The following is a 24,834-nucleotide window of genomic DNA, read 5'->3' as shown; positions in this document are numbered from 1 at the left end:
GCTCTGGGCTGATGGCTCAGAGCCTGGAGCCTGCTTCCGATTCTGTGTCTCCCTCTCCCTCTGCCCCTCCCCCATTCGTGCTCTGTCTCTCTCAGTCTCAAAAATAAATAAACATTAAAAAAAATTAAAAACAAAAAAAAGATAGCTATGCCTGGCACACAGTAGATACTTAATAAATATTCGATTAAGTGAAGGAGCAAATAAACTCTATCTTCCTCTCTTATTCTTCAGCTATAAGTTCCCATGTAAAAGTTATTTTGTACTGAATAGCTAAAAAGCCTGGTTTACCTTGCCTAACACCTTACATTTCTTGCCAGAGATTCCCTGAAGGAAGCCAGTCCCTTTTTCTGTCCATTTAAAAACACGTTGGAATAAACCGGAACAAAGACAGCTTGTCATCAGAGCATAAATGGGTTTCTTCACACACACTAGATTACATTCTGAGTGTCTTTTCTTATTCTGGATATAGAAACAATTCGGAGAGTTCACTGTGGGATACGTGAGACGTAAGGTGAAATGTTCTTGCTGTCTGTTCAGTGGTCTGTAGTGGAAAGAATTCCACAGACATGGATCTGGTTGTCGGCCCTGTCACTTTCCGGTTGTGACGTTGACCAAGTTGTCTAACCTCTGACCCTCTGTCTCCCTTTATGGAGAAGAGCAGCCTACACAGCATGGGTTTTGTGCAGGTTAAATGAGTGTGCGTGTGTGAAGGGGGGAGTCATAGGTGGGCAAACAGTAGCGCAAACCTGTTTATCTCAGTACTTGTGTCTTACAAACTCCACCCCCGGATTATAAATGAAAATGCAGCAGCTAATATGCTCTAGCCGTCCACATTTTGGAGGACTTATTTTCCCATAAAATCTAATCGTTGGTCAAATGAGAATTTTTCAGTCAGTGATGCAGCTAACGCAGGTGTTCGTTTGACCCCTCATAATGGGCTCATCTCTGTAGTCGGCACAGATTTTCCACACCGGTCACATGATTTACATGCAGGGTAAGACTTCCTGTCCAGACTGCCTGGAGATGCTTCTTCACTGTGGAGAAGGCACCAACAGCCCTGTGGGTTTAGAGTTCTCTCATTTAAAAAGAAAAAAAAAACCACGTGTGTGCTTTTTTTATAAATTTAGCCTTGCTCTTAGATCTCTGTTCCCAAATCCCATAGCTCCATCAATGATATATGAAAACAAAATTCTACCTGCGTGATTTGAAAGAGTTTTCATACAATTTCCCATTTATAAAAGAACAATTCTGCAAAGCTTATAGCTCAGATAATTCTCCCCTTTTTTTCTGGTGGAAAAACTGAAGCCCAGAAAGGTTGTTTGTTCATTTATTCAATAATCATTGATTGCACACACACTGCAAGCCAGAAATGATGTCACACCGGGGCAAAACAGAGAGAAAAGGCATAGCCTCTTTCCTGGCTGTTGGGGAGAGAGATAAGTCAGCAAGGAATGTCAGGGTGCTAAATGCTGAGATCAGAGTGGTGGATGAGTAGGGGAACATCCAAGCCAGGCTTTGGGGTGCAGTCTGGCTTCTTGGAAGAGGTCTTCATCCCTAAGCCAAGTCTTGATAGCCCCAGGCGTGAGGAAGGGAGGGAAGGGAAAGGAAGGAAAGAAAGTCATGCAAGGGACAGAGACAGAGGTTGTCACCAGCCATACCACCAGGGCCTTGGCCATGCTAAGTCACCAGGATTTCCTGGGAACTTGGGAAGGATTTGAAGCAGAGAATGGGGACATACTCAGAGCTTCATGTCACACGTCTCTCTGGGGGAAGCCCATGGAGTGGTACTGGATTGGGAGGGAGAAATCCGTTACAGTCCTGCTGGGCCTGTGGTCCACAAGGAGCCCCGCCAGCCGTGATGATCCTTGACAGTGACATGGAGGAGAAGGGACGGCTTCCAGAGATACCGGGAGGTAGTGACATTGCCACACTTCAACTGTAGGAAACCTTCCCTCTAGGGCTCCTTCGCAAGTCCAGAGCAGTGAGCTCCAATGAATAAATAGCCATTTAAGAGTTTGCAGACGGTTGCTTTGGTGACAGCTGGCCTGTCTCAGACTTTTAAACTGTTTGTCTCCTGTGGTGTCAGTGGACACATTTTGGGTCACCTGTGGTCACTGGTACAATCCCTCCCATCCATGGAAAACAAGGCCACATTTTCTAATTGAACTAAATAGGGTATGACTGAAATTGATGGAAAATGGGCAACTGTGTGTGCCATGGAGAGTCAGGGGCCCTTTCCAGGCTGGATCCGTGTCCAACGTAAATGATCCCCGTATGTCTGCAGAGGGCTCGTCTTTCAAGTGTGAGAAAAGCCAAGAACTTCTCATCCTTCTGAAACTAACTTTTAAAAAATACCCAACATTTGCCAGTTCAATAGTTTTGGATTGGCTTATGGGCATTAAAACCATTTCTTACTAAGAGGAAAAATTCCTAGCCAGGCTGAGAAAGCTTATATCAAGTTTCAGCCTGATTCATTTCAAAAACCATCGTGAAAATTGGGACATTTTCTTCACACCACAATGAGTTAGTCATGGAAACTCTGCCTTAATGTCAGCTACCATAGCCACAGTCACGAGAGCATGCTTTGTGCCCCTGAAAGTTTAGGTTACAGTACTGAAGAGTTTCCCCCTCCACTGGCAGAAAGCAGAAGTGTGTCGCAGTATGGGCTCCGTGGTTTCCTTTTCAGCAAGCGGCCTCCTACTTGGTGTGTCTTTTTCTTTCTGGAAGTTGAATTTTGCTATTGTTTCCCGAAAGTGCTTTTTATCATCTGAAAGTACAGGAAGTTAAACATAGCTGAATATGCATGAAGAGGTTAAAAAGAGTGGCTCCCCCTGCAGGATTCCGGCCATCCTCTTACTCTTGAGTGACAAGGATGAGGCAGTCTTCTCGGCCATCTGTCATTCTGTTGAGGTGACGCTGGCTAAGCGTGGCCAGGCTTCAACGTGTACGGGTGTTTGGAGCGTAGACTTCAGCCAGTAAAACAAAATGGGCCAGCCAAGCTTCCCCTGCAGCCACGGCACAGAACGTTGCCTTCCACCCTCGAGCTGCCGCCTCGCGTCCTGTTAGTAGAAACCTCTGTAAGCTACACTCCTGGAAATAGAGTTTTTCTTGGGATGGTTTAGTCATTTGTTGGCGAGTTCGTTTGTTCGCTTGTTCTTTCATTCACAGAATATTAAGCACGTTTTTCCCGGGAACATGCTAGACTTTGAGAGGACAAAGACGAGTTCCTGTCCTCCTGGGGCTCACGGTCGAAGCGCGTGAGACACACACCACACCTCTGAATCGTTTTGAAAGTGTGATCCATTATAGACAAGCTCATGTGTTGTCGAACCCTCAACTCCCAGGTGGATTTAATTATTTTAGTGGCCCCGGAGCACGGGTGGGGAGCAAAGATGGAGTCCTCCCTGGAGCCCTGCAGAAGTTTCCCGGGTGTGACCTTGTCTGTCCCTACACACCATGCTGAGTCCATCCCAGGGCGGGCCTGAGGCTGGCCCATCCACTCCCCTCGCTCCCCACATCCTTCTTTCACCCCGCTCGGCATGCTGGGTCACCTCACGTCCTCCTCCTCACTCCCACTGCCGTGTTTCTGACCCGTCAGCGATCACCCAAGCCTTCGGTCGCCGCTTTGAGCTGCTGCTCCGGCACCCGTGTTACCCCACACACCAGGTCAGTACCGCCCAGCCTGGCCCTGGAGGGGCTCTCCTGATGAGCCTTACTCCCGACGGCTCCCCTGAGCAGGCCATCCACTCGGTGGGCCCTGGAACACCCTGTCCCTCACGTGGTGGCGGCGCCCCAGTGCCCTCTCCCATCAGCTCAGTCAAGTCCTTACTTATCCCTCCCTCCCCCAAGCCCCCAGCCTCTGCTAGAGCACTGCTTCTCTACGTGGCAGCATACTCATGTCACCTAGGGACACTGAAAAGCTACCATGCCCAGGCTGCACCCCGGACAAATTCAGTCCGTCTCCAGAGAGGGACCCAGGCATGAGTCTTCTTGTTTTTTTAATTGTCCGGTGATTTCACTATGCAGCCAAGGTGGAGAACCAGAGTGAATTAGCCTCTAATTTTTCTCTCACTGCTTCGCCCTGCTCAGGTTTGGGCCCCAGAGCTGGTTTCAGTTTCCAGGACAGAGTCATGACGTAGGTGGACCCTGTCAGCCCCTGGTAGCGCCCAGCCAAGGCCCACTCAATTGTTGGAACCTTTAATGGCCTTCTCCTTCACGGCCTCCCCTGGCCGCCCGTTCAGCGTCTGTTCCTCAGTCTTGTGTCCTCTGCCCCAGGCTCCCCTGAGCTCATGTGCCTCCCATTCCCCACCACCAGCCCCCACCCTCCAGCGGCCCTCCCTGTCCTGGGCCTTATTCCCTTCTCCCCGCCGGGAAGCCACATAGAGAACCTGCTGGACTCATTGTGTTTCGCATGCGTGCCAGGATATCTGCGCGGCACTTTCCTGTGAACAGAAATCAAAGAGGGGGAATGATTTGGAAACGAATTATCTGCTGATACGGGGTTTGATTCAATAAATCATGAATCGCAGTGCAACGGAAGAGTATAAGACAATCAAGATATCATGAGGAGTTTTTAGAGTCCTGGCGTATGATGTTAAAGGAAATAAGCACAAGGCAGTACCACATACAGTGTGGGCTAGGTCTGTTTTTGATAGTGCTTGTCTCAGTGTGGCAAGATTGTAGTCGACTTTCTTGTGTTATAATTTTATGTTTTTCTTAAAACAAGTGTACATTGAGCATGTACCACTTTTTTCATAGAGAAACAGCGATTTAAAAATTAATTAGGGAGATATTAATATCGGATGATGACTTTGGGCATCGATTTAAGTGCATTATGGGGAATTTTGATGTCAGACAGTATGGAGCTGGTGGAGGCAAGTCCCAGGGTATGACCAGGAGGGGAACCTTTAAGGAAAATAAGATTCTCTTAAAGGGAAGGCCCCCCAGAGGGTCAGGCCAGTGATGTGGCACTCAAGAGGCCCACCTAACTGTGGGGATGTTGGCCTGTGCCCAGGCTGTGCTGAGCCAGCCGGCAGGGGGGGTGCCATTTGGGAGCCTTGTACTGACACTGGGTGCTGATCGGCTCCCCATCGTCTCCGAACACCACTGACGCTTTTCTTTTTCTGTCTCTGCAGATAGTTAACCTTTGGTTATACTTACCTTGCCCTGATGAGTTCGTTGAATAATTATTCATTTACCCGGTGCTAGAATAAAGTCACTTACTGTGATCCCAGGTGTCATGTAATGCTTTGTCCCAAGCAGTGATTTGTGCTTGGTTTTGCATATTCCACTCAAGGAAGCAGATTGCACACAGCACCTGCCCGTTCATTAATAGAATAAAGCTGACCATCACACAGCCAGACACCTTATTTTTTTTTTAAGTTTATTTGTTTATTTTTGAGAGGTGGGGAGCAGAGAGGGAGGGAGGGAGAGAGAGAGTCCCAAGCAGGCTCTGCATTGTCAGCACAGAGACTGATGTGGAGCTTGATGCCATGAACTGTGAGATCGTGAGCTGAGCTGAAATCTAGAGTCCTGACGCTTAAACAACTGAGCCACCCAGGCTCCCCAGACCGCTTATTAAAACTATCAACCAAAGAGCTCTCCCCAAAATAAGGAGGAAAAAAAAACACACGTAATTTTTATCTTTTCTGTTCTGAGCCGGCATATTTGCAGTTATAGTAGTTAGGGTGCTTTCAGCCGAGAATAAAGAATATCTAATTAAAATTGGCTAGAATATGGGGCGCCTGGGTGGCTCAGTCGATTGGGCATCCAGCGTTGGCTCGGGTCATGATCTCACGGTTCGTGGGTTCGAGCCCCACGTCGGGGTCTGTGCTGACGGCTCAGAGCCTGGAGCCTGCTTCAAATTCTGTGTCTCCCTCGCTCTCTGCTCACACTCTGTTTCTTTCTCTCTCAAAAATAAACCAACATTAAAACATAATAATAAATAAAATTGGCTGAAATAAGTGCACCTGGGTGGCTTGGTCATTTAAGCATCTGACTTCAGCTCAGGTCATGATCTTGCCATTACTAAGTTAGAGCCCCGCATCGGGCTCATTGCTGACAGCTCAGAGCCTGGAGCCTGTTTCATATTCTCTGTCTCCCTTTCTCTCTGCCCCTCCCTGACCCATGCTCTGTTTCTCTGTCTCTCAAAAATAAATAAACATTAAACATTTTTGAAAAACAAAAATAAAAAAATGAAGTTGGCTGGTAGAACAGAGGGTTATTAATTTCACATAGCAAGAAGTCCAGGCACTGGATGATTCCAGGATTGGTGGGTGGCTCATCAGGGTTGCCAGTCATCCAGCATTTCTCTGTTCTTCTGCTCTGCCATCCTCAAGATCTCCAAGAGCGTTGGCCCTGTTTCCCTCATGGCCGTAAGATGGCTGTCACAGCTCCAGGCATCCTATCCATGCACAGTAGCACCCCGAGCAGGAAAGAAAGGCAACGATACGAATGGCTTTCTCCTCATTTGCCTCTCCCAACAGAGAGAAATTGTCTTTCCCAGACACTGTCAGCAGACCTCCCTTTATTCCTCAGTGATCGAAATTGGGGTACATGGCAGCCTCTAGACCAATCACAGGCAAAAAGGAGCAGGGTTGCCATCATTGGCATAGACCAAACGTGGTCCAGCTCAGGAGCTGAGCACATTGTCCCGAAACAAAGCCAGGGCTCCATTAAAAGGAGAATGAAGAATGGTTTGGGAAGGCAGTGCCTGGCATGGCATGTGAAACACAATCTACTTGGCGGCAGGGGTGGCGTTGCCCCAGTCACAAGCGATAACGGGCCTCAGTGTCGGCCCCTTTCTGCCAGCCATTCCTTTGTGCATCACGTAACACGCATCGCCACTTGATCTGTAAACCCCCCAGAACTAGATAGAATGTGTGATCCCTTAGCCCTATTTGTTGAAGATGGCAAAGGCCTTCCTTTGGACACCTGCCAGATGCAGTTATAATCTGGCTGAAATGATTCTGTATTCCTCCGAGACCTCCATCAGCGAGATGTAAGCTCCCTGAGGGCAGGGTCCTTTCTGCCACGCTCACTGGCATAGCCTGGTATCTAGCCCCCACGTATGGCACAGAGTAACCGCTCAGTCATAATGGAGTGAGTGAATGAGCAGACCGATGACTGAAGATCATGTCGCCATTGAGTGATGCTTCTTGAAGCAGAATGGTGCCGGGCTCTGGGAGTTGTCTGGAGAAGCAGAAGCTTGCTGTCTACCTCCAGGGAGTTTGTAGTAACGTCAGGGTGGAAGCTGATGGCCGGGCTGTGGTAGTACAACCAGAACGGGAGCCTGCCCTCTCTCCTCTTGGGGAATCAGTGATGAGCGTTCACTTGTCCATGGGTATTGTACCTTGTGCTAACTGCCTTTTGTGTTAAGACTACGAGACTGTTTTATCTACCAAAATGAACTTACATTAGTGGAGGAAAGAGGATTCCTCCTTTGCCTTTCTTTCTGTAGCTTTTAAAGACCTACCACATTTATTGGATGACAAGAGGATGGAAATCGTCTTCATAAATGGTGAGGTGCATTCCAGATGGAAAGGATGAGTATTAAGGAGAAGAGGTGCTTGTGGCCTGTTATGAGAACCTACCCTCACTCCTATTATTGCTCTTAAAACTCTGTTTTCCTTTTGTTTTAGACCTAGAAGGTTTTGACTCTGTGGTATCATCTACTGAGAAACTCAGTCACCCAACCACAAGCAGACCAAAAGCTACGGGGAGGCGGCCTCCGTCTCAATCCCTCACATCCGTAAGTGTCTCCTTGCTTCTTCTATGGCTACAAAGCAGGTCAGGTTAGAGACTCCGGCCAAGGACTCCCGCAAGTGGCTGATAGGAGGACAAGCCAGGAGAGGGAGGTCATGAGATACACCGCTGAGCAAAAGTGATTTGAGCGTCTTCTGGAATCAAGCAGTATTCCTTTCTCCTTGTTCTTCGCATATCTGCCACTGAGGTGGGTACTGCCTAGTCCCACTCTCCTTTTCTCTCCTTCCGGGTTGATCTCTCTTTGAACCTGAAATGCAATTGGTAAGAAAGAAAATGTCCTGTTTTGGGGTGGAAGAGGAGAGTGAGACTAGTCTGGTCTATAAACAGAACCTTGCTAAAGAGCGACCTGCCGCTGTCCAACGCTCGGCAGAGGCCAAGCTTTTTTCTCCCAAAGCCCCATTATTGGCACCCCTTCACGGAACTGCACACACACCTTTAGGAGGGTGTTTTGTAAACATACGAGGCACCTGGTCATGTAGTAGAGACCAGTTAGAACGTTCCAGATAACCTACAGACGTTTTTTGTTTGGGTCATTTTGAATAACTTCTTTTCTTACTGGAAACCTGTAACACAGTTGTTGTACCAAATTTCGACAATGAAATGCATAAAGAAGAAAGTAAGATACCTGTAACCTGCTTTCCAGAGCTGAGAACCGTTAACCGCTTAGTGTATATCTGTAGTTTTTATTTAAACTTCTGTCTGTACATCTAACCTTATGTCTTCAGAATGGGATCACACAGCACATGGTTTTTTGGAACTTGCTCTCCCCCCTTATATGGTGTACCCTTCTCCCCAGTCATTACCCATTCTACCATGACATCACATTTAATGGCTGCCTAGTGTTCCAACCTGTGAATATATGAGTTTATCTAGTCCATGCACGATTATTGGACATTTATGTTGTTTCCACTTCTTCATTATAAACACTGAAGTGAATGTCATTGGAGAAAATATCTTGATACTTCCACAAGCGATGTGCGTATGTATATCTACCTACCCATCTATCTTCTTTCTTTCCTTCTCTTTCTCTTTCTTTCTTTCTTTCTTTCTTTCTTTCTTTCTCTCTCTCTCTCTCTCTGTCTCTCTGTCTCTCTCTCTCTCTCTCTCTCTCTCTCTCTACCTCTGTATATCACATTGTCTTGTCCTTGCTGGGAATGCAGGTCTAAGACCTTATGACCTTCACCCAGATACGCAAGGAATTAACCTTTTGCAGGCTTTCCAGAACACTTTCTACTTTCGCCTCGTCACTGATCCCACCTGAGAGGTCCTCATTTAGAAGAAAAAGAATGCCACTTCCTTTGAACCTCTTCTCTCATATCTGTTCAGTTTGGGAGGTGTGGTTTGAGTCATGCTATTTTGCCTCTTTGAATGAAACAAACCTAACTATGTATTGACACCTTTTTGGGAGAAAGACTTGACACAGTGGCTTACTTTTTCACTCTTTAGGTATATAGAGTACTGTGTCGCGACCATCTTTACTCTCTCCACACCCTCCCCAACGTGCCTCATATACACACAACCTATTTAATTGCTTCTGAGTATCTCAGAGTTTTGATCCTACCTCCCACATCTTCTCTATAAATCCTTCTTCAGTTTTGTTTTTTCCTACAAATTCTTCCCCCGTTTTCAAGGTCTAGAGGGCCTTGAGGCATCCAGAATCAAATACAGAGAAAGTCAGTTTATCATCCACACCCCACCCTTGGTTCATACATCGCATGCCTGGAGGTTCATGTATATTTGGGGGACTGGGTAAAGGCATCTCATCTTCACTCCGCTTTTAGCCACCACCTTCGTTCATTTGCTCATTCAACAAATATTTATAGGCATTTATCTCATGGGGACTCCGCTCTGAGCCGGGTACCAAGGCTGCGACTGGGAGCGAGACACACATGGGCCCTGCCCATGGGAAGCTTATGGCACAGTGACTCAAAGTTGGGCATTTTTATATGGAACAATTTTATTTGAAGCCTTGAAATAACAGGATACATTTATGCTTTAAAGAAGTATAATCACTCTCTTCCTTCGTTCCCATCCATCCCCACGTAGATGCGTACTTTGAATTCGTATTTGCTCTTCTTCCGCTTAGTACCTGTAGGTTTTTCATAGCAAAATGCGATCGTGGGTATGGACATATTCCTAACAGGCCGTTGGAAGGAATGATTGGCGAAATGCACCAGTCAGGATTCCCCAGCCCAGGGCCTCTCACCCTGCTCTGAGCTGATTTATGTTTATTGCATTCAAAGAGCAAGCTTTGGCTGACAGCTCATGAACTCTAGGTTACAGAGGAGGAAACTGGCTTTTTTTATTATTTTTATTTTTAATGTTTATTTCTGAGACAGAGAGAGAGACAGGGTGTGAGCAGGGGAGGGGCCGAGAGAGAGACAGAAAGACACAGAATCTGAAGAGGCTCCAGGCTCTGAGCTGTCAGCACAGAGCCCGACGTGGGGCTCGAACTCACAAACCGTGAGATCATGACCTGAGCCGAAGTCGGTCGCTCAACCGACTGAGCCACCCAGGCGCCCCGAAACTGGCTTTTTGAATAAAATCTCAGAATGAAAGGATATAGGCATTGCAAGGTGGTTAAGCAGTTACGCTTAGATTAATAAGAAAGCTTAGTTCGGGGTGTTATTCTAGGTACTTGGATTTTCAGAGGAAACAAAGATTAACAAGTAAGACCTTTTCATTTTCAAACTTTGCTTACAAATCCCTAAATATATTAGTTTTCTGCCTTAGAAAATAGTCAACAGAAGAAGATAAACATGGCATGATGTAGGCATGATTTTTCAATAATGACACCAGTGATGATTCTAAATAGGACTGTTTTCCCACACTTAGCCACACTTTTATGCTAAGTATGAGCACACCCAAAGAGATCTCTGGAAGATTCGTCATTTAGAAAGATTCCTTGCCACAGGAACGCTTAGTTTCATTTGTTTGCTCCTAAAATTGGGAAATTCTAGCACAGTAATCATTTCTGTCCACGTGCACTCCAGTGAATTGGTTCACATTCATCGAGCTTTTTGACCTTCACAGTGAGGCAGAAAGGGTAGGAGTATTATCCCCGTGTTTTACCAAAAGACGCCGCCATTCTGTAAATGCACCTTAGCAAACATAGAATCCACCACGGATGTTGATTGTCCCTGGCGACGAGGGTGGAGATTTAGCGGTAGACGTCACATTAGAGGTGAGCTTCCCCCCACACCCCCACCCCTTGCAGGCAGGGCTGTGTTCTGGGGCTGCGGAAATGTCACTCACTGGCCCCCGGGCCTGTGACCTCTTGCTCCCTGAAACAGTTTCCTCTCAGAAAAGTTCTTGTAGGCACTTCACTTCGCCTCAGATTTTGTGGTCCTGGAAAAGGATCCAGAGGGAATGAAGGAGAGGCAGCTTCGAGGCAGCCTCCTCTTGACTTGTGTGTCCCTTTGCACTGGACTGTCAGCCTTGTGAGAGCAGGGACCGTGTCGGGCATGTCACCTAAGTTCGGTATCAAGCTCAGTGCTCAACACACAGTAGCAGATGTTTACAGAAAGACGGGAGGCTCTGAAGGATGGAGGGAGCCGGAAAGGACGGTGATGCAGGCCCGCACGGGTGAAATGACCGGCGGCCATCAGTGGAAAGATCCCATGGAAAGATCCCTGCTGTAGGAAATCTTGCTTCTTAGTCCCAGTTCTGCCACTGTCTCTAGTGCACCAGATACAGCACACTTTCTGCCTCTCGAGGTTATAATGAGGAGAGAAACAAAGTAGAAGTGTCGAGCGCTTTGAAAAGCATACAACATTATGTGAACAAAAGCTATGTCAGCTAAGGTGTAATTCTGACAAAAGCATTTTCTTTTGGCTTTATCCAGTCTTCCCTTTCAAGCCCTGATATCTTTGACTCCCCAAGTCCCGAAGAAGATAAAGAGGAACACGTTTCACTTGCACACAGAGGAGTGGAAGCATCAAAGAAAACTTCAAAGACTGTTACCATATCCCAAGTGAGTGACCAGCCATGGCAAGGGATCCCTGCCTTTCCGTGTACGCTCTGACGAGGAGTTCTAACCCAGACGAGGATAAACGGGAGTCTTAGTCCATTTGGGCTACTGTAACAGAGTGGCATCGATGGGGGGCTTAGAAGCGGCAGGCAGTTAGGTCTCAGTTCTGGAGGCCGGCATTCCGAGATCAGGGTGCCGGCGTGGCCGGTTCCGGTGACGGTGGGTTGCAGACAGCTGACTTCTCGTTGTCTCCTCACGTGGTAGAAACTAGGGTGAGGAGCTGTCTGAGGTCTTTTTTCTAAGGGCACTAATTGCATTCCTGAGGCACCACGCTTATGACCTTCACACTTCCCGAGGCCCTGCCTCCTAATATCCCAACTCAGGGCTAGGATTTCCACATACGAGTGGCAGGGGTGGGGCGTGCAGGACACAAACATTTAGTCCGTTGCCAGACCATGCGAGTTTTTGTCATTCTTCAGTAACAGTTATTACTTTAGTCATCAAAACCCCAGACGCGTGTTTTTAAAAAGTCCCTCAAACTGGGCGGAATGTCTGAGATGCAAGGTTAGTTGTGGCTTTTTCATGTTTTCTCTTGTGGTTTGATCTCCTCGGCATACCGTCAGCCACACACAAGCACACGCCCTCACGCACCATTGCCGCTGTCACCGTCCCCACCACCACCACCACCACCGCCGAAGCAGCTTCAGGAGCCCAGCGGTGTGGCAAAGAGCACATGAGGTACATTCAGTGCCGTGCGCTCTGCCCACAGATCTTGGCTTTTGTGTTCAAAACCGATGATATCACAGGTTATGTTTGGCAGCACGTGGCTTTCAAGAACTAAAGCGAGTCCCTTAAAGAAAAGCTGATTTGGATTCATTTATTACGATCAATCGATAGTCTAAAAACATTTTGGTTTCACTGCATGCCCAGGGAACGGAATAGCAGTGTTCAGCTACTGCGCGCGGCTTTTGAAGGATACCCTGTACTAGTCCTGTTCAGCCTAAGAATGTGTTTTCTTGTGCTAAGAGAACCCAGTCAGTTGGAATTATTTTCTATAAACATTAGCAACTGCTTTCTAACAGCAGAACACTACACCCGCTTTTTTAAGGCACTTGAAGCAGGAACGAACACAAAGAAATCACAGGGTATGTAGGCTTTTCCTTCTCACAGATTTAAGAATTTACACATACGTCTAGATTTTCTTAAAAACCTGGTCTAGTAAGCAAAAATATGATCCTATAAAACACATCAATTGTAGTTAGTCACAAAACTAAAGCAGTCTTCCTTTATGAAAGGATTCCATTTGCAGAAACTGGATTTAGACCCGCTTTTTCCCATAGCTGCGCTCTGGCTGACATCCCCGGGGTGTCTCTGTAGTGACATCTACTGGTAGGCAGCGGCTCTTCATGTTTCTGATTTATACGGTCCCACCCCATTAGCCCCTGTCCCTTCCTGGGGGTTGTCGGGTCACGTTGTTTATTGCTTCTATACGTGAACTACCTTGGTCAGGGTGCATAGTGGCCGAAACTCTTGTCAGAGCTTGAAAGGCTATTTGCCGGCTGCAATGGGCTGGGAGAGAAAGTTACGTAGGAAATACTAAAAGAAGCATCGCTTGAAGAGTTGCCTGAAAGTCTGTGAGGGCATCGGTAGGTTGGAGGAGGTATGTGACAGTGCAGAGCGGGAAGTGGGGAAAAGCATGAACCCAGGAATAGGAAAGAAGCAAAGAAAATAATGACAGGAGAGCGTGAATCTTCAGGCTCAGGCAGTCATGGTACGGGGCTTGAGGTTCCAGCCGGCAGAGGAGAGGATTGAAGCCCGGTTCTGCCCGTTATTAGCTGTGAGCTTGGGGGATTTCTCAACCACGTCCCTAAGCTTCCGTTTCCTGCTCAGTCGAAAGTGGGTGCCAACTGATCCTCGTTTCCATTATCTAGCGACGTCCGGCACGTGACCAGTGCTGCATAAATGTCAGTCCCTCTTCCCTCTTACTCTAACTCCTACAGCAATAAGCACGGGATGGCAGATCGCTCTCCCTGGCAGCAGAAAGCGCTTTTCCTCAATGGTAACTTGGCAGAGAAAAGGCGGGTGGGGAGGCTGGGAATGATGGCCCATCTGCTTCTGGCTCGCTCTGCCCAGTCTCTCTCTCTAGCACAGCCGGAATCCACGCTCTCCCTCCTCACCATGCCAGCCAGGCCCCTTCTTGGCTCTTGCCCTGGGCACCTGCTGCTGGAAGAGTCCCAGCAGCGTTGCCAAGCTTTACCACCGGCCTCAACTTCCCCGTCACTCACCCCCTCGCCTCCCAGCGCCCTGTCTGCTGCTTGCCCTCCCCCGAACCTGCCTTGGGCCTCAGGATCTCACTTTCCCTCACTGCCGCTTCCTCCCCTGGGTGGCCCGATGCCCCTTTGCCCTCCCGCCCATGACTGTCCCACTGCCTGTGCCCTCCCGGCCTCCTCCTTGGGGCACTCCTCCATCAGGCCGGCCCGGTCTGTCTCCACTGTCTTCGGCCTGGCCCGTCATTGGTCTTTTCCTTAGGATATTATCCGGCTCAGCATCTCCCGCTTCTTTGAAAGCAAACAGAACCGTTACATCATTCCGTCTCCTCCTGAAGCTTCTCCATTGAACACTTTCTCTTTCTCCCACCTTCCATCTTCAGGCAGGTTTCTGGAAAGAGGGTTCTACACTTGCAGGCCACACCCCTCACCTCCTGTTCAGGTGCTGACCCGCCACGATCAGTCTTCAGTCTCCTTTGTTCCACCAAATGCCCCCCAACCCCCGTTTTCCTCTCAGCACCTTTGATGCACTTATCCAACCCTTTTTCCTTCTGGAAACCCCTCAGGGGACCTCCGTAACCCACACCTCTCTTCTGGTCTTGCTTTGTCCCATCGCTCACCGCTCTGCCCCAGTCCCCAAGGGGTGTCCTTTCTCTCCCCACCTCTTCACGTTAGGGAGTCCCCAGGCCCCATCATCGGGCCTCTTCTCTCCTAATTCTGTGCTATTCACTCCCATGGCACCACTTCCTCAGGTGATTTCTCTGGCCCAGCTCACTTTTTCATGCCTTCCTCTGCCCACTGGGCATGTCCCCTTGGCTATCCGTCAGGCTCCTGAAACTCAGTGTGTCAGAAGTGAAACTTTTCTGGGCCTTCACGCTGTTCCTCCTGCCACAAAGGGTACAGCCTCCATGCCTGCTTCCTCCGTCCCCACCCGTGACCCTGTAGCTGGTCCGGAACCACAGCCGCCCACGGCGCGTCTACTCCCTGAGGCTGGGCGCCGCATCTCTTGGTTGGTTGAGCCTGCCTCCGCTGCGTCTCTCAGAGCTGTCCTCTCCCTTTTCCCTTGGCCGCTGTCTGTCAACCCTCCCCCTCCCCGTTCCTAGCTTTCGTTGTATGTGACTCTCCCAGCCGTGCCTTCGCCCTCCTGACCTGCCAACCTCTAGGCCTTTCTACAGCCATTGTCATCGTTAGCTCTGTGCAGGATGTTTTTAACCCCCTCCGCCAGCCCGCTCTACCTCCCCGTCCTGAGCCCCGTCCCCAGCGCCATCCTGGCTGCCGAGTGACCGCTTGCCGTGAATGTGTCTCACTCCCCGGTCTCTGTGCCTTTGCCGAGCCCATTCCCTCCTCCTAGAACCTTTCTCTCCAGTCACCCTTCCTCTTCTGGCCGCCTCCTAGTCCTCCTCCTCCAGGATGGGGCTGTCAGCAGCTCCCCGATACCTTCCCTCCCGAATGGCCGGTCCCTTTGGCGTACTTGCGCAGCTCTGTGTCTTACCTCCCTGTGTGCGGACTCCCCCGCATCTGCAGTGTGTCGGCTTGTCTGTCTGCACTGTGCTGTGTTCTGAGCTCTTGGGAGCTGGGAACGTGTTTTGCTCGCTTCGGAGTTCGCAGAGCCTAGCAAGCAGGCGGGCCTCCGGACTTGCACGGTAAACCGGTTAGGAACTACCTGTCCAGAAGGGTGGTCGAAGTTAAAGCACACAGGGGGAGGCACGTGAAGGGGGGATGCCTGTGCCAAGTGGGCCCTTGGGGTCTTGTGAATGACGGGGTGTGACGAGTGTGTCTTGGGCGGTGGGGACGGGGATGTGGGGGGGGGGGACTTTACTCAGCACGAATCCCCCGCCTGAATCCTCTCTGCCTTCCCTTGTCATAGGTGTCAGACAACAAAGCGTCCCTGCCGCCCAAGCCAGGGACCATGGCTGCAGGTGGTGGTGGTGGGCCAGCCTCTCTGTCCTCGGCAACATCCTCCCCCCTGTCATCCTCTTTGGGAACAGCCGGACACAGAGCCAACTCCCCGTCTCTGTTTGGCTCGGAAGGAAAACCAAAGACGGAGCCTGCGGCCAGCAGCCAGGCGGCCGTGGAGGAGCTAAGGACGCAGGTCCGCGAGCTGAGGAGCATCATCGAGACTATGAAGGACCAGCAGAAGTGAGTGTCGGGCCCTTCTCTGGCCACCCCACAGGTTGCTCTCTGCTGGGCCACGGCCTCGTTCCGCAAGCCTGGGTCCCCGCCTGCCTCGGCACGCGGCCCGCTTCCCCAGGGTGGTGGCAGCAGGGGTGAGTTGGGTTTGAACCTGAGAGGCTTCGCTTCCCTCAGCTTCTTGCGTAAACCGGATCCGCTGCACGCAGGGACGGCGGGCCGCTGAAAAGGAAGATCTTTAAATCCCCACAAGATGAAGTATGCACGTGTACCACTTTGTAACGAGCCCAACAGCCAGCTTTTCTTCTAGCACCAGAAAACTGGCCGTTTCTTCAGTGAGCTGTCTGACGAAGTAATCAGCTTGCGTTTAGGGGCTGTCATGGATGACAGAGATGTGGGGGATCTTTAGACCCAAGACCTTACGCTTCACAAGATGTTCTGCTTGGGAGACTCGGGGCTCTCTCCGTGCGTGCCTACACACGCTCTCCACACCCCTGGTCCTCACGGAGCACTTAGATGCGGAGACAGGCCCATAAGCGAAAATAAATTGCACACATAAACATTACCCAGGGCGCTATATGCGGTGACAAAGACAGTAAAGAGGTTAGACGCCGCGAGGTCCTTACCTGAGTAAACTGACGCTCGGAGTTTAGGGATCTCTTAGCTCTTTCTTGGGGGAAATGGGGCAGCGGGGGGCATCTATGGAGGTGTTTCCCAAAGAGGAGTTTTTAAAAATAATTTTTTTTTATATTTTCAAAATTTATTTTGAGATACAGTGCAAGCAGGGGAGGGGCAGAGAGAGAGGGCAAAGGAGAGAATCTCTCACCAGAGAGCCCAACTCAGGGCTTGAACTCACGAACCCTGAGATCACGATCTGAGCCGGAGTTGGACGCTTCACCAACCGAGCCACCCAGGCGCCCCTGAATGGGCTTTTGAAAGACGATCTAGGGTCACCAAGAGCAGAGCAGTCCAGCGGACAGAGCAGCACGGGTGGGCTCGCGGGCACACGGAGCAGCCTGGTGGCTGGCGAGTCGGCGCATCCCTGCAGGCGCCTGGCCTTCTGGGTGGGAGGTGCCGGGGCAGTGGCGGGCGGTGGGCCGGAGACCCACGGTCATGCCCTGGGAGCACCTCTGCAGCTGGCAGAAGCCTGGCATGCCAGATGGCCCTGATGTGTGTTGTGGCCAGATACTTGGGGGATTTGGGGTTAAACACAGTGATGGCTTCTCTAAAGGACTACTCCCAGCCTTTGCTGGACATCAGGAAGACGGAGAGGATGGTGTGCTAGTTTTCTGAAACGTACCTAATCTCAGAACCCCTTTTCTCTAGAGCACCCTAGGACAAGGGTTACGAGGGACTTACTCGGAGCATTGCGGCTCCGTTCAGGTTCTGTTCCGCTCCAGCTGGGAGGTGTTGTATGACATTGGGGTCCCCCGGTCTTACCCCTTCCCTGGAAGATATCCATCAAATAACTCTGCCGACTCAACTGGCTGGATCTAGAGAGGGTGTCTCAGGGCCAGCCGGGCTGCCTCCGGTTCTGTAAAGTCCCTATCTCCTATCCGATTCTGTGGGTTACAGGTTTAGGTAACCAACCACCAGCCCCGTCCGTGTCTGGGTGACGTGTGTCTCCTGCCTAGACAGGGACCCCACGGACCCAGTACATCCCAGAGCGCTGGTCCTCAGCCTTCTGAAGAGGACCATCACTGAGTCGGGCTGGCCTGGATCCAGGGCTTCAGCCCTTGGGGCTGCTGATTGGGGCCTGGAGCATCAGAAATGGCCTGCGCCTGCCTCACAGTGAAGACCCGCCAGCGCTTCAGGGCTTCCCCCTCCCCCCAGCCCGCCCCATGTCCCTCCCTGTCGTGAGGCCCCAGGCCCAGTTGCCCAGTATTGTCCTTCCCCGGCCAATATCTTGTTGAATCAACGGGTCACAGAGACCGCTCTCCAGTGCCCGTCTCTGTCAGCCGTCGTCAGCCTGGCCTCCGTGCCCACGGCCGTCGGGCCCCTAAAATCTCCTGTCTTCGTTCCACGTGTCCCTTTCAGCCTTCAGCTGAAGTCTGTGCTGACTCCCCTCATCCCCCAACATGCTGGTTCTTACGTCCCTGCTCCAGCGCCGACCCTTCCCCGTCAACCTCCCGATCTCCCTTCCTCTTTGTGGACTCGGGCCCCCGATTACTGGTTGAAGACTCAGTGCCTTTCTTTGCACTGGCTCCCCCAACCAACTCCTCCGATCTGCCAGACTCCAGGCTTTGCCTGCCGTCGTCTTCCTGGAGTCACGCTGTCTGCTTAGGATCGCCGCTACCTCTTTCCTAAGCTCTGAGTAGTGCCCGCTGAGATAGAGGTGCATAGCGTGTGCTTGAGCAAACACAGCAATGAGTCACCACTGGTTAATGTCAGAGAACCCGGTGTGTCGGCGGCAGGGCCGGGACACCGACCAAGTATAGGGACCATCACTTGAAGTGAGCACACGCAGTGTAGCTTATACCTTATTTATTATGCTGTTTCTGCAGTCCTTGGTTTTTGATTTCCCAATCCAGTTTGTAAAAACATACGTGTTAGATGGAATGTTTGATCCCTTAAAATGGAGTACAGTTCTCTGACCAGAGCGGTGATGGTTGCAGTGTCCTAAATACAGAGTCTTGAATTTGCAAGATGATTAATTGTGTCCCACTTCATTATTTCATGTTGTAAAAGGCGTTAGACTGCATGTCCTAACTCATGTCTACTTTCTCGATGACGTGATTACCATATCGTCAGTTCATCTGCCTTAACCCCAAGATCCCAGGTATTACTATTTGTAAGGTTTTGTGAGACTCATTGGAAACATAGGCAGTAGCCTTTTATTACTTTAAAACTCTGTGAAAAATAAGTATGTGGGGAGTGACAGAAATGTCTGCAGTGGAAATCATTATGTAAATACACTTAAAGACCAGTGATTCCATAACCAAGGGATCGTTAGAGGGAAGGCGACAGAATCTCAGCCTGGATACCCGGAGTCTAAGGCCTCCGGCAAGTCCGTCCACCCCTCTGGCCTCGCCTTCCCCGTCTTCTCCTCTTAGGAGAAGCTTGGACTAAGGGATCTCAGAGGTCATTTCAGACCTCCTGTTGGACGGCTACACATTTGGGGAGCCCAGAAATAATAGCAAGCCTTTCTGTCTGCGGTAAATATCAAGCAATAACAATGCAAAGGAAACACAATGTTGTGTCCACGTTTTGTCTGTAAAAGGCTCAGGTGGACTTTGTAATGGCAAGAGGCTTCTTATCTCTTATTGAGGAAGTCTGGGCTTTTGTTTCATTTCGTGGCCATTTGTTTTTCAGACGAGAGATTAAGCAGTTACTGTCAGAGTTGGACGAAGAGAAGAAAATCCGGCTTCGGTTGCAGGTGGGTCCCTCGGGGTCCTGCTCCCTCTCGAGAGGCTCAGTTCGGGTTGGGGGCAGCATCGGGGCTTCATTTTGAAAGTAAATGATTTTCAGTTCTCTGCAGATTTAGATGTGCGATCAAACCCTGTGGCGATTTTCTTGGAATTGGACAGGCTCATGTTCTCATCCTCTCCTGCGATCCAGGAAGTCTTAGGGAAGGGAGGCATTTACTAAATGTGCCCCTAGTTGGGTTTCTCGTTTGGGGTTTATCTGAAACGTCTCTGTGAAAAGCTCCCTCCAATTTCCAAAGGCCTCATTAGAGTAACTGCCAGAGGGCATGGGGCTAGGGGGACCCCACTGCCAGCGGGCTTCTGTCATTGGAACTCCAAAGACCACAGCTGTCCGCACTCAGAACTTGCTTTCACCTCTTTACCTCTCACCGACGGCCGTGTCAGTCCTGCCAGGGCATCGGAGCCCTGTCCCCCTTCACCCTCCGAGCCAACTCAGCCGTTACCAAGTGGCAGAGGGTTGCAAAAGGCCGGAGGCAGACTTTCAGCTTTCGTCCAATTGGTGTCCTTGGTGGTCACTGGGACCCAGGCTACTTACAGAAACGTTAGGGAACTGCTTCTCAGACAGTCTCCCCCCCCCCCCCCCCCGCCCCCGGGCCCAACCGGAGCTGCCTTCCAACACTGCTAGGTGGTCCAGCACGTCTGGACAGCCTGCTCCGCCCTCCGGCCAGGACACTGCAATGACTGCCCCTTCTGACGAGTGGTGGTTCCTGGCAGCCCAAGAATGAAAACATCCACCGTTTGCTAGCGCACCGCATCTGTGCGCCTGCTCCTTAGGTTTATGTCATTTCTGGCATCGTCGTCAACTCGTCATTCAGAGGTCATTTTACCCGTTTCACCTTTAAAAGTGTCACGTTGATTATTTTCTTTGTCGACCAGGTTGATTATCTTTGAGCTTCTCTCACACCGGCGAATTCATTATGATTTTGTTCGCCTCTTGTTTTTCCTTTATAGATGGAAGTTAATGACATAAAGAAAGCTCTTCAATCAAAATGAATACTTGATAAATGAAAGGTCACATTATTCATCCTGAGTCCGAGACTCAAATTTTCCGCCCCAGCCAAAATAACCTTGTGCCAAAAGATTAAAGGTTTGCCTCAACATGTCCCTGTTTGCAAGATTAGCACAGAAGTCTTGATAGCACAACACAAATTCCATCCAAGAGGAGACTCTTCCCCCTGGTATAATCCTGGGCATGGCACTGGTTGTGACTTAGAGCAAATTGTGCTAAAGGCTTTTTTTACTATGAGATCTCATGCGAAACGAAAACTCAGGCAGTTTAGTCCATAGTGGTACTATTTTGATGATATTTTCCATTAATAAAATGTAATTTCAGATTATTCGTTTACAAGCTTTATAATTTTATGATTTTTTTAATCGTGTTTTGTCACAGATTCCCCCAGTGTTTGTATTCCACATTGTCCAGAGCGAGCGTTCCATTCTTTTGCTTTGGGCAGAAAGCTGCCTCGCTTTGTGTCCCCTCTAGATTCTATTACATATGCAATTTTAGGTCCGACCCGTCCCTTCCCCTGCCAGCCAACCCGCCACCCTAAGATAAATTTTAGCTTATATATGATGGTATATTTACAAAAAGAGAAAGAGAAAACCTGGTATTTGCAATGATCTGTGCCTTCTTTTTACCACCCTCTTGATTGGAGCTTTTGTGATGCAGCTACCATGATTCAAAAAACAAAACAAAACAAAAAAAAACCAAAAAACGAAAAAAAAAAAACAAAAAACAAAAAACAAAAAACAACAACAACAAAAAAAAACCCACATTTTTTTAAAGCCACTTCTCAAAGTCCACTAGAGGCCACTGTCTTCAAAGCTTCTCTCACCTAGCCAAAGGTCCCAAGAGGAGACAGCTGTGAAGTTGGGCGTGCTCTGTGGTGCCAGCTGTGACGTTTAAGTTCTCCTAGTTGTAGGTGGTCCATGGAACTAGAAATGTCACCCCTGCTTGATTTTTCATCAGCCAAGTTAAACCCCTGCTTCCTGTCCTTTGCACCTTTTGCGTGAACAGAATATGCATTATGAAAGCAAAAATAAATAAACGTAAAATGCAATGAAAACAAGGGGGGGAAGTTGTGTTATTTCCTGCACTGGGTCATCCGTGTGTGCTGTTGTTGAAACTGTACTCACATAATGTCATTTGCCTTGTTCTCTTGTAACCCCTTCCTCAGGTCCAAGAGAATGGGGGCACGCGCTTGTTGAAGTGTGGCCATTGGATCTTTCTTGCATTTATGGAATTGCTTTTTCCGTCCCCAGGAAACTGGTGTTTGCTTGTCCGCTTTATCTCTGTAGCAAATGAACAGCTCAGCCTTAGACTGTGTAACTGTTTCCTCATCCTTAGCTGAAAATAAGGGGGCATACTGTATTGCAAGATTGTTTGGGGATGGGGGGTGGGGGGTGGTCCCTTAAGGGCCCCTGAAGACGTTTCATGTGTTTCTAAAAAAGCTGCTTTGTCTATTTCCTGAGTTTTCGAGTGGAAGTACTAAACATTAATGGATTTGCACAACCACAAAGAATGAGAATTGATATCACGGAAGGAGTAATGCAAAAAAGAAATCACCACATGTTATCGATGATCAGAAGTATTACAAATAAATGTCTTTTTCTTCGTCTCTCCCTTCCCCCGCCTTCCTCTTGCCGACATACTCATCCTTGCTGCTTGAGGCTGCGACTTCCTCCAGAGTACTGTCCGTACGGAGCCCAGACACCCTGGTCTTCTGGGGCGGGGGCGCAATTAAGGGAAGGGAGCACATAGAGAAAGAAACCTCCCATCCTACATTCCCATGCCTGGACATGTTGCCTTTTCAGCAGCCTTGCCCGCAGTGTGCTGGGGGCTGGGAGCACCAAGCTTCCAAGGGCGGCATAAAACATTCCTGAACCCCTTGACTCTTCTACGCATTTCTACATTAAACTTAACGCCTTGAGAGATTTCCCACCGCCTAATAGAAGAATGAGGATTGAATTCTTTGATGTTTGGATTTCTCCTTTACTCATCATGAAAATCCCTAACGATATAGTTTTATATGATGTGTACACAGAGTAGGATTGTTAATAATTAAATTGAGAGGTTGGAGCGCCCTCGTGGGGCACTAGCAACCTGGAATGTAGAGAGCTCTCATCTTCCCCTCGCGGAAGCCACTGGCTTTCTTTGTACAAGGAGAGGGAGAAGTCATTCTAGAAGGAGGAGGTGGCATATTTAACGTCGTTACTGCCCCTTGGGCTAACCAGCAAGAGGATTCTACATTTTGGAACGGACGAGCCACTGCCTGAGCAGCCTCCATCTTTACTCTTTACAAAATGGACCCGTCGAGAATATTGAAAAGCTTGGAAGGATCGTTTTTGAAGAAATTCTTTTGCATTCAGCATGGACTCGACCAGCATCTATGGAGATTATTTTTTTGCTTCATTTTCTAAAATTGTATTTAGAAAAGTCTTAAGTATTGTGCTTTGTAAAGAAGATGATTAAAATGAAATTTTGTGAAAATATTTTTCTTCAAAGTTGTCATGGTCCAAGAGGAATGATTTCTTGGAATTCAAACCATTTTTCTCCATTTTACACTATTTGGTTACTCTTAGAAAAACGTCTTTGGAAGACATATAGTACTCCTCACCCTACCTAATCTTTCCCAAGTGAACAGAAACAATCCATTAAAATCTGTGGCTGTGAAATCCAGTTTTACATTGTTCAATTTTACATTCATATTTAGGCAGAAAATTCTAGTTAGCTCTACATTGTTTTTTAGTGTAAAAATCATTAAATTATCATTATTCGAATAACTGTGTAAAGCCACTTTTATTCATACACAGCCCTCTAGGCAACATACTCAAGTACATGATTTGTTCTCTCCCATAAAGATAGCCCGTATCTATCATGACGTGTGTCTTCGGTTACTAATGGCGGAGTTTTATTTCCTTTCATAACCAGCTCTTTGATGGGAAAACCACAGGGTGTGTAATCAATTGCTCACATTTGCCACAGTCTGTATTACATACAATCCCCAGGACCCACGAAGCCCTTTGTATTGTAACCTGAGGTCACCCGGGTCTCTTTTTTGTATTAGATTAGGTTTTGGTTCTCTAGCTATTTTCACACAAATTAATGTCAAGATGTTTTAGTACCAAGAGGGCTTGGTAAAAAAAATAAAAATACAAATAAAAAAAGCTTTTCTTTTCAGTTTAATACAAGGCTCATTGCAGTATCCAACAGAGGGAAGGAAGGCTTGGTGCTTATGACTTAAGCCTGGGGAAGAAGATGTCATTCCAAAAATTAGCTCTGATGAGGGAACACAGTGGCCAAGGCAGAGAAACTCTTTCCTGGTCAGAAATAAAAGTTTGTCGGTGGTGTAAGGACAGAGGGGACGTCCTGTCTCTTATGGTGATGAACAGTTGGTGTCATTCCTAATTCTGTCCCTAGGGTCACTGAGGTTTGATTCCCAACACACGGAGCAGAAGGCAGCCCCTGAAGCCAATGAGAATCTGTGAAGGAGATGCAGATCCCAGAGAGGTGGTTTCATTTCCTGGGTTTTTAACTGATCCCAAATTGGAGTGGCTCTGGGGGCAGCCTTTTCCTATAAATGACATGGTGTGGTCATCATGTGAATTTAGAGTTCACAGGAAAATGGGCTATTCCTTTTTTCTTGTTAGACCAATAGGTGATGAAATACTTCAACCATAGAGCAAGGTAACCTAGTAGGCTGTAGCCAGAGTTTTCTGAGGAGAAAAAAATGAAAAAAAGAAGGGTTCAGTTCCTGGAAAACCAGCTTCATGGGGGGCACTTCTCTTTAAATGGCAACAAGTTTAATTAAATTGGGCAGATACAGCACTGTCATTTAAGTTGTGAATGCTTCCCTTCCCTCTTACCCCTATAGAATGTCACTAGTTCCTCCAAGAAACTAAGATATATTGTCAAGCTTTGAGCTCTTTGATGGGAAAGCGCCCTGGAAATGCAAAGCTTTATTATAGTTTTTATGCCTTAAAAAAGAAAAGTTTAGGGGCACCTGGGTGGCTCAGTCAGGTAAGCGTCCGACTTCAGCTCAGGTCATGATCTCGCAGTTTGTGGGTTCGGGCCCCACGTCGGGCTCTGTGCTGACAGCTCAGAACCCGGAGCCTGCTTCGGATTCTGTGTCTCCTCCGCTCTTTGCCCCTCCCATGCTCATGCTTTGTCTCTGTTTCTCAATAATAAATAAATGTTAAGCAAAATTTTAAGTTTAGAGGAATCTACAAACAAACTTTAAAAATGAGCAAGCTGAGGGGCGCCTGGGTGGCTCAGTCG

General features: G+C 48.6%; 1 protein-coding gene across 4 annotated transcripts in view; it reads left to right on the top strand.

Annotated features, from left to right (window-relative positions):
• Positions 1-23,048, top strand: part of SH3KBP1 (SH3 domain containing kinase binding protein 1) — a 334,027-nt gene extending 310,979 nt beyond the window's left edge. For all 4 annotated transcript variants that reach the window (XM_047843683.1, XM_047843682.1, XM_047843684.1 and 1 more), the window contains 5 exons: positions 7,641-7,750; positions 11,609-11,737; positions 15,869-16,140; positions 19,444-19,507; positions 20,508-23,048. In XM_047843683.1, coding sequence (XP_047699639.1) covers positions 7,641-7,750; positions 11,609-11,737; positions 15,869-16,140; positions 19,444-19,507; positions 20,508-20,549 — 617 coding nt within the window. In that variant the 3' untranslated portion in view covers positions 20,550-23,048. The remainder of the gene's footprint in view (positions 1-7,640; positions 7,751-11,608; positions 11,738-15,868; positions 16,141-19,443; positions 19,508-20,507) is intronic.
• Positions 23,049-24,834: the final 1,786 nt, after the last annotated feature.

Source organism: Prionailurus viverrinus, chromosome X, assembly GCF_022837055.1.
Source record: "Prionailurus viverrinus isolate Anna chromosome X, UM_Priviv_1.0, whole genome shotgun sequence".
Taxonomy (NCBI): Eukaryota; Metazoa; Chordata; class Mammalia; order Carnivora; family Felidae; genus Prionailurus; species Prionailurus viverrinus.
Note: the sequence above shows the minus strand (reverse complement) of the source record. Positions and strands in the feature narration are given on the sequence as shown.